Source organism: Sylvia atricapilla, chromosome Z, assembly GCF_009819655.1.
Source record: "Sylvia atricapilla isolate bSylAtr1 chromosome Z, bSylAtr1.pri, whole genome shotgun sequence".
Taxonomy (NCBI): Eukaryota; Metazoa; Chordata; class Aves; order Passeriformes; family Sylviidae; genus Sylvia; species Sylvia atricapilla.
The window spans coordinates 68,850,834-68,866,053 of NC_089174.1; the positions used below are offsets into that span (position 1 = coordinate 68,850,834).

A 15,220-nucleotide genomic window follows, 5' to 3' on the forward strand; every position below is an offset into this window, starting at 1 on the left:
AGAGACAAGGCAGGCCCCTTACAGGCTGACGAAATAAGAGGTGGACTAAATAAGAGGTAGCCTGTAACTAGGCCACATTAATTAAAATTGTAATTCCATCCTCCAGGTTTATAGATACCATGTATTTGCACCCAAATGAAACATCTACCCCTCTCTCCTACCTTTTCTTTTACAGCAGTCATAATTAAAAACACTGTGTAAAACACTGTATTATTTCAAACTGGGGAGCTGCACAGTGCTTATTTTTAAATAATCTGCATCTGGTCATTAATGTGGATGAAATTCTAGAGTCGAGTTTTGGGTCTTTAAAAAACTGTCTACATAAGGGAGAAAGATTCCTCTGTTCTTACTCTAAATCTCATCCATCTTCCTTTCAGTTCTTTTCAGAACAAGCTTCTAGTTCCTCACTTGATTCACATGTCCAAGTGCAAACAATTTTCAAGATACAGAATACCTCATAATAATGCCATGTCAACATCTTAGTTATGAGGGCAAATAAGAAGTCCCCTCACTGCACTGTTCTCACATTGAAAGGAACAAGTTCCTCCATTTAGTATTTAACACACTAACTGTAAACCGAAAGTCTCAGCCATAGCTTACAGAAGCTGCTAAAGCAGGAGTTCCATTTAAATATCCAGCTCAGGCAATGTAGTTGCAATTCCCCCTTCCTCAGTGACCAGTACAGACAGAACATCCACCTGACATTCACGTCCAGCTACACCACGAGTGTCATATACCTGCCTTGGTCACTGTGCACTGCATAAGACAGAATACTGGAACTACAACACAATACAAACAGAATGCTTCTCTCATGGTAGAGACTGCCCAGTGTGCAAGTGCCACAGTAAAATCAAGTGCCTATTGAAATAAAAAAAGTGGTTTTTTTGTACATGGTTTTTACAAACCTCCTAGTAAAAACCATGTACAAAAGACAGTCTAGCAGCTAAGGACTCTAAATAACACAACTACATGATGCTATCTAGTAAGACCATAAAGCAGATGACTAGAAAGCATATAGCAAAAAGCAGCTTACAAGTGCTTAAAAGAGTATCAGCAAGACAGAGATACACAAAAAGCCTGACAACTAATTTCCCAGTGTGATGAATAAATCCTGTTACATCCACAAATAAAAGAGAGCTTCGAATCTAACACCTCTCCCATCATAAAGACCCAGCTTATAGGGTGTATTACCTCAAATGGTCCATCACAAAGATGGGAAAAAAAAAAAAAAAACAAACAAAAAAACCGAGTGAAATGCAGTAATTTAGTATTGGTTGTGCTGGCGAAGATGGTAGAGATTTGGCACCACAGTGCTGGTTCAGACTCAGACCAACAGCAGAGTGATTTTGTGCTGCTACTCATTTGTGCACCTACTCATCCAGGCTTACATACAGTACACTTGGAGGAAGAGAGCAGTTGAGAACTATTCTATGTGCAATCTCATAATTCTTACATTTGAAAAGCACACGTGAAATCATTCTGCAGTAACATTTTATCAATATTTCTGAGAGAAAGCAAGGTACTGAAATTTATCTAACACTTGTCTTCAGGACAGAAAAAAACAACCAGTTAAAGTGCCACATGGCTAGTTAGTTAACTATTTTATTCTTTTACTAAAACTTATGAAAAAATGGACTGAGAAGGTTGTGCAGAGGAAACCAAGCCACGCATTTACTCCAGCTTCGCCTCTTCCCAATAATGTAACACAAGAGATGAGTATGTGCTGTAGTAATTATCTGATCTGTAAGAAAGTAATTTTTAAATACGTCTGCAATACTTAGTCTGGTCAATTTACCCTTGCAAAGAAGTCCATTACATGGACCTTGACTAATTGAAATAAATGCTGTAATACATTATCTACATTAGGACCAAGGAACACCTGAAAAAATACACTACTGCTTCAATATAAAATTTTATTTTCAGTTTCATGATTATTTATCTTCTGGCAGTAAGGAGCAAAACTTTCTTATATACGTACTTCATTCAAAATATTTAATAAAAGCAGCTTGCTAAAGGGAGAGGAAGAAGAGTTATGGCACATTTTTAAGAGTGCTCAAGTTAAAGCTTTGTTTAAGAGCACTTAAAAAACTGGAAATACCATTAAAAAGGCTCTGATGATATTTTTTCTTTGCCCTACACCAGACAGCTTGCCATAAAAAAGGGACTTTGCCACACTCAAAGTTATCCATAGAAAAATAATATAGATTACAGATTAACCATGCTATGAAAGCAGGGATAACCACACCAACTGCATGCAAATGATTCAAAATCAGCATATCCTCAAAAGAGCCCAAAAGCAGAATTTACCCAGCAGCACAGTAAAGAGGCACTTTACTCATCTTGTAGCAAAGAGAATTAGAGTACTCCTCCCCCCACACCTCCTATCTTCTCCTTCCTAGTCTGTAATTTATCCGTAGACATGAAATAAAAAAGACCAAAAAAAAAGGTAGGCAACTATGAAAGAAAGAATTTTTCACCACAGACATTACACACTTGGTTATTAGGCCCTGAACATTTGAGAAAAAGCATGTCTTTGTCCAGGTTTCAACACATTCATACATCACTCCTCAACTGCAATGCAAATGAATTCCCAGTAGACGCCTCTTCAAGTTACACTTGTTTGTCTCAGAAATTTTCCAGCAAAACTTGGGTACTTCTAAGTTGACATTCAGCCTCTTGCTGAAACTGTTTTCAAGAGATGAAAATAGACAAAAAGGATACAAAGAAAACTTTTCAAAAGCTGTTAATTTCTTACAAAGGCAAATCCTCTCCAGGCTCCTGCATCACAGTATCCCCTTTCACTAAGTCAAACCTTAAGAGCAGGAGAAACACCACCTGCATTTTGAACGTTTTCAAAATTCCTATGTCAACCTTTCACGCAAGTACCTTTAGGATTAAAATATAAAATTCAGAAACCAATTGAGACACTCATATTTGTAAGAATAATGAAGAAATTACATTTTAATACTAATCTGATCAATACAAAATAGCCCATCTGAAGCAGGTACACTAGCTCCCAAATATCTCATTACAATACAACAAAAAATACCATAAGCTGGAGACATTCATGTGACCTATCTGGACACAAAGCTATGCCACAAAACTAAATTTTTAGCAATAAATGAATTTTTTGAAGGACAAACATAAGCAACAAAGATCCAAGAAAATTTTCTGCACCTAATGAAGTGATCTAATGTTACTTCACTCATACAAATGACATTTTAGCCTTCAGCTAAGAAAGGGTAAAAAAAATCTAAGAAATATTTAATGTTGCAGTAGCCATTTTTCAACATACTTTACATGAGTATTCTTTTAGCAAGTGAGGAATTAGTTACAGATCAAATAAATGTTTTATCTTGGTCTCTCTAGCTGCTTCAATTTGTTTAGTTGTGGTAATTGTATAAAGGATAAAAGCAGCTGAGTGCACTGCTATATTTGAACAGATTCCCAAAAAATAACAATAACAAAAAAGAAAATTTCAAAAAGGAGGGGAAAAAACTCCACCAAACCCAACCTCACAACTGGACTAAAACCCTACATGGACGAAATTCAGTGGAGCAAGTTACAGAGCAGGACCACCTCACAACCTCCCCATTTTTATGGGACTGAATTACAAGATGCCAGGAGGACCTGGAATGAAAGGGCTACCCTTGTATTCCTCTCTAAGCTATAATTTTCAAATAAGTTAGAATATAACTTCTAACATTTATCACTCCCTTCTTCTTCTTCAGCAGTTCTACACTCTGTAACTCCCTTTTGCTGTGACTCTGACTTGTCCTATCACAATATTGTTCTTTTACCTGATACAGCACTGGTTTTCTTCAGTGCATGGTTTTCATTCCTACTGCAACTGGCTATTGCTCTGCTTTAAATGGATGAACCTGACTCTCTTTTCCAGACATGTTTCTAAAGGATTTCCAATACATGCAGGTATTGTGATGCTCTCTGAACATTTTTAGTAATGTATTTTCTCCCAATTTATTACCTGTTCCTCCAAGGACACCACATCTCTCACGTTATGCAGGCATGCACATACTTCAGCACATATCCCTTATAACCTATCATGCTTTTGGAATACAGAAATAGGTATGTGTACACAGAAAACACAGATTGAAGAAGAACTATTGGTGAAAAAGAGCAACCAGAACACATACATTAGGGACAATTTAATTAAGCCAAACTGGTGGAGGACACAACATTAACAACACAAAAAGGCCACGTCCAAGAATCCCATACAAATGCAGTTAACTGTGTTCAGACATCAGGAACAGAATTATGAAGTGGTGTGTTTGTTTCACAGCAGCCAGAAATTCCCATCACCAAATCCATACTGCAGCAGCAACTAGACAACAACTCAAAAGTCTGGCTGTGGTTGTTTACAACCACTGCACCACCCTGAAAACAGGATTCACATGAGTATCTAAGAGTCTCCTGGAAACACTGAACTCATTACTGCATCACTAAATGCACCTTCCTGAAAAACTGTTTCATAATAGCAAAGACTTTTCCATGCACACTTAGAAATCATAAAGGTAGGTCTGCACATGTGAGGTACTTTGTATACAATTTACATGAAGTTAAGCCACATACACTAGTGTTCAAAATTACCTAAAAATCTGAAAGCTATGTTATCAATGCATGTATCAGTGAGTGTTCTGAGAAAGCAGCTATTTTTAGGGAAATATGTTCTTTGGCCAAAACAGAGTCCTTGTTTTTTATATTTTTTATTTATATGTTCTTTGGCCAATCCAGTCTACTTTGGGTGTTTTCTTCTTATTTTAAAGTCAACGTTAAATTGCTTTATCCTGTTGGAATAAACAGGAAGGATATTCTCAACTTTAAATTTACAGGCTTCCAATCAAGCTTGCATCTCAGAAACTTGCCTTTGCCTGTCCCTTAGATTTCACATAATTTCAAAATTACACTTTACAGACCCTATATTGCTCTTCTTAGCTTTGCTCTCTTGAGAAAGTCTTATTCAAATGCTACAGTAGATCAGTTCTACTGGAAATAAGGACGTTGTAGAAAACATTTCCAGATATGTAAAGTAAGTTAGTTCTGCTTATCATTAGAACAACAGAGAATAAAAAATATTCATACTGGAAAATGAGCCTATAGTTTTATTTCCAGTTTTGGAAGGAAACACATGACAAATGGTTTAAACTGTGTACCCCATACAGACAGGCACAAACAGGCCCAAAACCAAAGGCCAAATCCCAATGCTTCACATCTAACAAAGCTCACAAAAGAGGGTATCCTACAGCTCCTGCACTTAAGCCCCCTGCCCTAGAGATGACATTATAATTCTTTTTGTCTGTCTCCACTGCAAAATCCCAAGGGAGTTAGGAATATCCATGCCACTGCAACCATTTAGTTTCTTTTTCTATGCAAAGGAATATTAGATCATCTGCAATATATGTCACTGCTGTGCTTAGCAAAGTCTGATAATTTATAACTCCGATGCACACCATTGCAAAGGTAGACACAATGTTAACTACTGACTTTTGATACACCATGAAGACTTGCGCCACATATTGCTCCTGGGCAGACACAATGCTCCCTACCTTGAAATCTTCACAGCATAACGCCCACTGATTCAGCAGATTTAGCACACAATCCTGGTTAAAACACAGGCTGAAAGATCACCCAGTTTATACAACCTTCCTCAAGGTAAGGTATCCTAAGCCAATCCTGCCAACAATCACTCTTGCCACTTCTAACTTACTTTCCTCCAACTATTCAGATGTGTAGAAAGAGAAATGCACATATGCATTCAACTCAACAAGCCTTCAATTTCACACTTAGAAGCAGAGATCACTATCTACTGAGGTTATCAGTACACCATGGCAAGGTCCACCTGAAAGAATGGGACTAACAAGAATATGCACCAAAACACACAGTCTGAGAGAGAAATAAAATGCTATTGTAGTAGGTACATACACAGATCATAATCACAGAATAAACTGGGTTCATTGAGTCCAACTCCTGGCCCTGCACAGCATCACCCCAAAGAGTTACACCTTGTCCCCAAGAGTATTGTCCAAAGCTGCTTGAACTCAGTCTGGCTTGCTGCTATGACATGTGTTAAAAAGCAAATGTTAATCAAGAAAGCCACTCTTTATTCACTATCAACCAGTAAAATTATTTTAGACGCAATGCCCTATCAAAGAATACATAACTTACCAGCTGCCCTCCCATATTATCTTGTCCTCCTGAACAGGCAGAGTTTCAAGAGACTTCTATTCAAATCAAGGAACTAGATTAAATTATTTACTCGTCACGCAAATTAAAAAACAAAAGTAAATTTACTTGACAAAAAAAAAAAAAAAAAAAAAAAAAAAAAAAAAAAAAAAGTAGTTGATTAATCAAATCCATACTATATCTCATATCTAAACTAAGGGTGTATTATGCGTCAATCATTCACCGCATCAAAATAAGCTTCCCTGATAGAACTCATTCTGCAGTGTGTGTGCTTTCTATATTGACTGCTTTTTCAAATGAAAAAAAACCAACACATTGGTGGAAGTACACCTTCCTCAATGACATACAGTATCATGGCAAACTATTAAGCAATGAAATCAGTAAAAATACAGAATTATATAATAATGCCATGTCTTCATTTTGACATGCTTCTCATTACTCAGAGCCCATTTTTGTCATACAACCCTTCCTCCAATTTTAAGGTATTTTTCACATGCGTTACTCTGCAAAGTATTAGTAGAAAAGGGCTGCTCAGCATCCTAGAGCACTTGAGGACCTCGTAAGTACCAGAGTTTTGTAGGACAAAATCCACAGGAGTAGAAGGGTCTCCCACATGACAGCCAGGGATAAGTAGAAGGAGGATAAATGCCCGAGGTTCACCCAGGCCTTTAAGTCCAACGCTGGTCTGAAACCCTGGCCCCTATATCCAGGTCCCTACCTTGCCCCAGGTCCTCTATATTCCCTCTCATATGTATTCAAGTGACAGCCCTTCTGCGAACCTCGCAATCAAAGGGCTACAATCTCTGCCGGGTTCCCCCTCCCCAAAATCCGAGCACCTTTTCCCCACCTCCTCTGAAACACCAAGCCTGCTCCAGACACATCACGTCCCCCATTCCCTCTGTCCCCAAGCCCACAGCCACACTCACTCTGCAGCGCCCTTGACCCCATGCCACCACCATGCTCCTCTTCCCACAGCAACCCCCAAAACCCGGTGTCCCCTCGGGCACCCTCTACCCAGCGCCCCCGGCCGCACCTCACGGTCCTTGAGGCCCAGCAGGAGCACCTCCTCCATGAGGGTGAGCCGCGTTTCCTTGGAATCGCCCTTCTCGTCGTCGCCGGACTCGTCCCGGCGCCCTTCATCCTCGGGGCCACCACCGGCGCCCCGCTCCTTATCGGCGGCGGCGGCGCTGCGGGAGGCCTCGGTCCGGCGCTGCACCAGCCCGGAGCTGCGCTGGGTCAGGGAAGTCATGGCGGCGGAGACAGAGCGGGGCTCGGCGGCGGCTCGGGGAGGGCACGGGCCGGGCTGGAGCCGCTCCGCCCTACGCGCCCCGGCCGGGGGCAGTCATGGGGAGCGGGCCGGTCCCGGGGCGGCCGCGCTGGCGGCGGCAGCGGCTCAATATGGCGGCGCGGGCTGATGTCAGCGGAGGATGTGGCAGCGCCGGGCGGGGCGGCGCCGGAAAGGGACCCGCGGCTGAGGGAGCGCGGCCGTGACCCGGGGCGGGTGCTGCGCTGCCTTCGGGCCAAGGGGTGCGCTTCCACGACTGCCTCGTTTGCACAGCCACAAGTCGGCTTGGTTTCATACAGTCATTAAAGTTGGAAGAGACCTTCGAGACAATCCAGTACAACCGTCCGCCCACAACTGCCCCTGGAACCCCTAAATCACATCACGCAGGGCCGGATCCAGACGCCTCTAGACCTCCAGGGATAATGACTCCACCGTGTTCCTGGGCAGCCTATTCCAATGGCTGACCATTCGAGTTCAGCCACAAAACCGTGTCGGACTGCTGGCGCGGTGCCCCCAGCCCATTTCCCCGCACACGGAAAGCGTTCGAGGCCGGGTGGACGCGGCGAGGAGCCAGGGCTGTGGAAGGTGCGCGGCCCCAGGACCAGGGCAGTGACCATCCCTTGGGTTGGGCACTGGCGAGGCCGCACCTCGAGTGTCCAGCGAGCAGTCCTGGGCCCCTCACAAGACACTGAGGAGTGAGTCCAGAGAAGGTCAACGGAGCTGTGGAAGCGTCTGGAGCACAAGTGTGATGAGGAGTAGCTGAAGGAGCTGGGGGTGTTTAGTGAAAAGAAGGCTCAAGGGGGGCCCTATCACTCTTTGCAAAACCCTGAAAGGAGGCTGTGGCCAGGTGAGGGTCAGTCTCTTGTCTTGACAGGATGAGAGGATACAGTCTCAACCAGAGAAGGTTCAGGATGACCATTAGGAAGCATTTCTTTTGCAGCAAGGGTGATTACACATAGGACTGGACTGCCTGGGGAGGTAGTGGAGTCACTATCCCTGGAGGTGTCTAAGGACAGGTGCATGTGGCACTCAGTACCATGGTCTGGTTGACATGATGTGTTCTGTCACAGGTTGGACTCAAAGATCTCAGAGGTCTTTTCTAACCTGGTTGATTCTGTGATTCTGTGTTCCTGTCCATGGCAGAGTGTTGGAACAAGATGATTTTTAAGACCTCTTCCAACCCAGATTCTGTGATTCCACGATTCTGTATATATATGCAAGTCAGGTGAACTCAGGTGGAGCTCTCAAAAGTTTTCACTTCAGATTTTGGAGATGGAGTCCTTCAGCTCTGCTGTCAATGGGCACCTTTTCAAATCTTGAGCCCTTTTGTATGTGGCACACCAAAAACTCAAAAAAATTCTTATCCAGGCTAAATCCCATGTAAGTTTTCAGGCAGTGTGATTTATTACAAAATAAAGGTGTTTATGGTGTAGGCAAGGATGGCTTACACTTTTTAATTCACAGTTAGAATATTGCATTTAGTCATAGCAAGATACAAAAATACAAATATATGTAAAATAGGTATTTAATGTATAAATAAAACATGTGAATAAATAGAGGGTTGCTTTTAGTGAGTTGTTTGGCATTTTAATTTGTTGTTTGTTTGTTTATTTGTTTTAACTGGACCCTGTTTACCAAGAGATGTGAGTCACTCTGGAAGTGATTTTAGATTTCATTATTTTCCACACTCTCAGTTCTTGTATCCCCTGCTATTTTGACTGGGTGACAATTTGGTGCAACATAAGAAATAACAGCAGATGGACAATCCCGATCCCCAGAGGATCTGGATCATCATGCAAATGTTTGCCGATTGTTCCTCTTCTGGTTTTTGAGGCCTGCTAATTCTTCGCCCACTTACTATGTGATGTTCTGATTTTTTTTCATCTATCTGGTTTTTTTTTGTTAATTAAAATGTCCTACTGTATCAGCTCAAATGCCAAACCAAGCTGAAGGATATAGCATCACCGTTATTTTTATCAAATTAACATTTACTTGAAGAAGAGATACCACAATAGCACCACAAGATGTGTTTCCTGGAAATGTCATCTCTGAACTGTAATTAAACTTGAACATTTATTAATTTAGTCCTATCTGAGCAACTTGGATATTTTGCTGAGGATTACAGTCCAGATGACAGGCATGTAATTAACCTGAGTAATTCCCATTTTCTTCTTTTAACATAGTCACTGTATTAGCTTTTCTTCCTGTTCTTTGGAGCTCCCAAGGTTGGGGTTGTCAATAATCAAATTTCAAGATCAAAAAGAGGTTCCAAAAAACTATTTAAAAAATCTGTATGCAAGCTATCCTGGCTTACTGATACAAATTACTTCGCTGTAGTGCTGCTGTTTAAATTTTTGTGAATGCTATTACTGGAAAGAATTTAATCTTTTTCAAGTCTGATAATATTTACCTATTTTCCCAGAATGCAAAGATGTTTGTTGAATACATTTTCTGACAGGACTGTTAACACTTCTTACATTTCATTTTAGTAATATCATTTGTATAATTTGCTTTGTACCTACATTCAATTCACATTCAAGCATGACTTACATTTTCTCTAATTCCTATCTTAAAGCAATTTTATTATCTCCATTTTTCTCAATAGAATGCACTGTTTGGGCTTTTACAATTATTTTCACTTTCTCCCTAGATTACTGTGGCGTTCAAGTTTCATTTTGTCCTGATTGCATTATAAAGGTTAAGTAATGGAATATCCATTATCAGCTCGTTTTTATCTTTTGGGGGTTTTTTTAGAATCCTTTCCTAAAGGGCCTCAAAGGACTCATCATTACTTTCAGTATTGTAAAAATCAGTCTTTAAAAATAGTTGCTAATTATATTATTGATTTGCCCTCTTTTCTGTATTTTGTTATAAAAGGAAACAAATTAGGATGACTTATGGGTTAACGATTTTTTGTTGATCAGTTTCATTTTTATTAGGATGAGGTGTCCAGTGAAGTTCCTTATACTTAACAGTCACTTTTTTTACTTAGAAACTCAGGCTTTTTACACAAATTCAATGGTGTAATTTCAAACAAATGCATTTCTTCATCATTAATTTCAGTTATGACTCATTAACTGATGAACATAAAGTAAGAAGTTCAGTGTGAATCAAATTAAGAACACATATACTTGAATTTTGAGCAATTTTTTTTTTACCCCAGTAAAACACTGAGATACAAAACTAAAATCTGAATGAAAAAGACAGTATGTTTCGGCACATGATTTTATTGTTATTGATCCTTTCTGCACAGCAGAGAGCTTGTGTGCCAGAGAGGAGGACCCTCTGGATACTCAGCTAGAAGATCCTGTGTCATGACCTTCATAATTGCAATTTATTTTACAGTGCTAAGCAGTATTTGAAAAATATTTCTGAGTCCTGCATGGCTTTATCATCCCGACACTGCAGTGTGTGGTTGAATTTGGGTTGTCCCTTTGGGTTGTCATTGGGCATCCTCTTGGGTACAGACTCCCCTTCCTCCCTATCCCAGTGCCAGCAGTATCCAGAGAGCTGAGGCCCAAAATCTTCAAAACACTCTATTAAGAAGTAATAACACAAAAGCACAAGCTGGGGTCTATAAATAGTTTTGTTCATCTTGCAGTAAATTGACCTTGTAATGCATCCTAGTTTACTCTTAAGCCCCTCTCTGCTAGAATACTGTAGTCTTCTGAAGTAGCTACAATATTTTTTATTGCTACTAGCCAACTGGGAGGTTGAAATAAAAGGGAAAAGAGCAGAGGCATGAATCTGAAACCCTTACTTTCCGTTGTGCTGGTTGGAGATTTGCTTCTCCATGGGAGCAGGGATTACATAAGTGATGTCAGCAGTAAAAGTGAGTAGCAAACTGATTGCAAGTATGTGTTGGGATAGCAGGTCAGGAAAAGAGTAACTTTATTTAACACCTGAGGCAGGAGCTAACATTCTCAACTACAAACAAGTGTTTCACAACTTAAACATCAGGGACATGACACAGAGCTGGTTGAAGTGAGAAATTGTAGACTCCTCAGCTTAACAGATGTGCCAGGCTCTGGAATTTCAGACATAAAGGGTGAATCCTACTGTTCCTGTCACACCATCATCGCGAGATATAGGTGGGCAGATTTTCTCCTGAAGAACAGTTAGTTTAATAAGATGTGCATGTTTTGAAGCTGACAATGAGTTGTCAACAGGAGTTGACAACGGGAGTTGTTTTACAGAAGAAGGCTGCTGACTCTGTTATGGCTCCACCATCCAGCAGTTTCACCAGTCAAGCTTGTTTACATTCCTGCCTGTGTCTTCCATTCCCTCCCAGTGAAATTTTGACACTCCCAATTAGGCCACTAAAAACAAGTGTCCACTGGAGCCATCACCTGAATCCCTGTGAGGATCTGACTTATAAACCACAGTCCAAAAAAAGGCCATGTTCCCCTGTATGGTTTCAAGGATCTATTGACTGAGCAGTCTAATATATAGGCACAGGATCATTGCTGAAGGAGCACTGTGCTGGTGTACAAGTATGGAAACACAAGGAGCACTGTGCTGGTGTACAAAGTAGGGAAACCCAAGGACCAGGACCAAATGGTGATAGGACTTCCTTAAGGCCAAAAGATCTTCAATACCATGCTGATTACAGACATGCTGCTTGAGTGCTAGACTAGACATTAATGCTAGCAAAGAATTGCATGCAAATTGTTGTGAGATTTGTTCAATATTATCAATGTGATCTCCAAGAACAGGATTTTCACTGCCAAGAAGAATCAAGATGTTGAAAGGTACAGGGTGATGAAAGAAGGAGAAGATCAGAGATGAGAGACAAGACAAAGTGAGTGGGCCTGGGTATGATACTGTATGTGGGAAGAAACAAGAGTCAGTGATCAACTGGCAGTAGATGTTGTGTCTGGTACACAGTGATCATGTAATATTGTCTCTTTCAGTTTCAGCTGCACCTGCTTTACTCATGCTGTTGTTTTGGTTACTAAATAAATCCTTCAGTAGCCAGTGCAGACCAGCTGGGTTTTTCTTCTTGATTTTAGGAAAGCGTTTTCCAACACTAACAGCAAAATATTCTAAGTAAAAAAACACTTACTGATGACTCTTTCTAGCTGTACAACAAATTCTCATTTGGCTTTTAATGCCCAACTGTTTGGACATTGTTTAAATTGTCAATTTATAAAGTCAAAATTTGCCAATGTACCTTTTTCAATAGCCATTTTTTCAGCTCCTCCCTTAGGATTGATTCAAGGACAATGTTCTAGGCTTCTCAAAAATTTGTGTATTTAATTACTACCTTCAGCAGCATAAATCCTAGCATTTAACACTGAGCTCATATAACATGAGATGCAGCCACTTAGTAATAAAATTTATCTTTGCAGCCACTTAGTGATAAAATTTATCTTCAGAAGAGTTTGAGTTAAAAACCAGCACGTGCTACTTTTAAGTTTTGTATCTACAAATAGAATAAATTGTGAATTTTTAGAAAAAGACTGACTGGCATTTTAGGAAGACCAAATGCAGGCATGAGAAAGTGCTGTGCACATTTGCTCATCTTAAAAGCTTTTTAAAAATTTTGAATATTTCCAGATACACTAGTTTTTTTATTTCCAGGAGAGTTCAAATTACTGTGGTTCCTGAAATCTTTGAATTGTAGTAGCATCTTCCTCCTTGTATTTGAATGAAATTCTTCAGAAGCAGGGATCTTTACTGATTAATTTAATATTACAATTACAGTACTGAAATCATAAGGACAAAATTATCAGTCAAAATGCTGTTTGTAATTGAGATGTCTTTTCATTTCCATGCAGGGGCCCTGTTGAACCAGCATTCCTAGGAAAAATGTGCAGTTTTCTTGACAGACATTCATCGTCCAAAGTAAGTCCCACGAAACCTTCACCAAAACTGTCTTTGGTATTTTGGCAAAATTTAAAACATTTAATGGAGCAAATTTTTTACAAGTTCAGCTTTGGAAAGTCTTTACTTCACGTCCTAATGTAACAAATACTTTACTATCTGTTCCTTGTAACATATAAAAATACTCATCAACTGATTAAAAAATACATGAAGCCAGATGGCACAAAGAAAATGTCTCCAAAGAGTTGTAATTTACAAGATAAATGGTGATTAGAGTAGCATTCATGTTGTCTAAATAGAGAGTGCTTGTGTGCGTTCAGTGTGTAGAATAAATATGGAATACTCTTGGTAGGTTTACATCCTCTTGTTATGACCAAAGACCCATGCAGAGAGAATCAAATAATGAGTGGTAATATTAGAACTGTAAATATAAGGCAAACAGAGCCACGGAGTCAGTGAGGGAGAAAAGTACAAATTCCAGGAACTAGTAGTCATATTAACTCAGAAAAGGTGTGTGAGCAGCTGGGTGATAAAAGAAAAATCTAGAAGCATTTGGCAGTGGCCACCTCTGAGCCTCTGTAATTGTTGTAAGGTAGATAAAGCTGCCTTTCCAAGTTACTTTGCTCCTAAGAAGTCAGCCAAGTGCATTGCACTCTCTGTGCTCGTCGTGGCAGAGGTGGCATACCCTGCTTGTGCACAGAGGTTTGTACTCCTGATGGCAGATGTGATCACCATTCACCAGGAGGGAATGCCAGGAGGTTTTTAAGTCTGGCACATATGTCAGTACCTTTTGTAGTACCTTCTACCCAGGGAGCAAAAAACACTGATAAAACATTTGTAGATTAAATATACCAACGCCTCTGCAAGCATGTCTAGTTAGTTTGCTGAAGTTAGCTTTGAAAACGTGGAAGAATATAATCCAGGTCAAGTCCTAGGGAGCACTGTCTCACCCTCTTGCTATAAACTGCCTTGCATGGTTGACTATGACAATGGGAGAAAATTCCAGAAAATGTTTTTCTGTTTCTGTACTTGCAGTTAACTGGGGAAGTTCAGAAGTGAGACTCAGCATCAGAGCACTCCATGGCACTGTCACCTTTCTGTGTTGACCTGTAATCCAGGTGCCTGTGCTGACTGCAAGGCAGAGAGCTTCAGAGTATTATCCTGTGAACTGATACCCAAAGGACTAAAACAACTCAAACATGGATTGATATTTTGGGGCTTAATTCTGCACTGGATCATATCTGTGAAAAAAGGTCTATCTTCTGTATTGTAAAATTATATTATTGTTATCTCATTACATGGGGTGGCTTTTAAAGCAATTTCACTTGCAAGCACTTTACCATCCATGCGAATATATAAAGCTGCTGCAAAAGAGCTGTTATTTAAACAGAAATCTCTTCATAGGGTATCTGGAAAGAATTTTTAAAGTGAATCTACACTGCAGAGTGCATTCCCAATTAAAATTGGCATGATAATTTGAATTGTTGGGACAAAGGCTGTTTAGGACATTAACTGCATAGTAGAGATTGATGAACATTTTAGCATTGTTTCTAAGGTTAGCCAGTTATTAAAAATTTATTGCTGTCCACTTGAATAAGTACATTTTCATAAGTCCTGATTGCGTTTAGGGGTTCATTAATGAACTACAAATGTATAAGAACTCCTGCTATGTACTAATATAGCACCAAACATAAGGCTACATGTAGAGTACTATGTAAATATTCCATGTTGGAAGAGACCCACAAGGATCATCAAGTGAACGGCCCATATGGAGACCAAACCCACAACCCTGGCATTATTAGCACCACGCTCTAGCCAACTGAGCACATCTCAGTGTTTAGAAGTACAATATTTAACTGTGAGACACAGAGTGAGGTGATTCTAGAATGTCTCCTGTCTTTTAAAAAT

The 15,220-nt window shown here is 40.1% G+C and overlaps 1 protein-coding gene across 2 annotated transcripts in view; it reads right to left on the minus strand.

Annotated features, from left to right (window-relative positions):
* Window positions 1-7,704, minus strand: part of GOLPH3 (golgi phosphoprotein 3) — a 31,760-nt gene extending 24,056 nt beyond the window's left edge. Inside the window, exon 1 of one of the 2 annotated variants that reach the window (XM_066339842.1) lies at window positions 7,235-7,704. In XM_066339842.1, the coding sequence (XP_066195939.1) occupies window positions 7,235-7,450 (216 nt within the window). In that variant the 5' untranslated portion in view covers window positions 7,451-7,704. The remainder of the gene's footprint in view (window positions 1-7,234) is intronic. The other variant, XM_066339841.1, reaches the window with a different exon arrangement.
* Window positions 7,705-15,220: the final 7,516 nt, after the last annotated feature.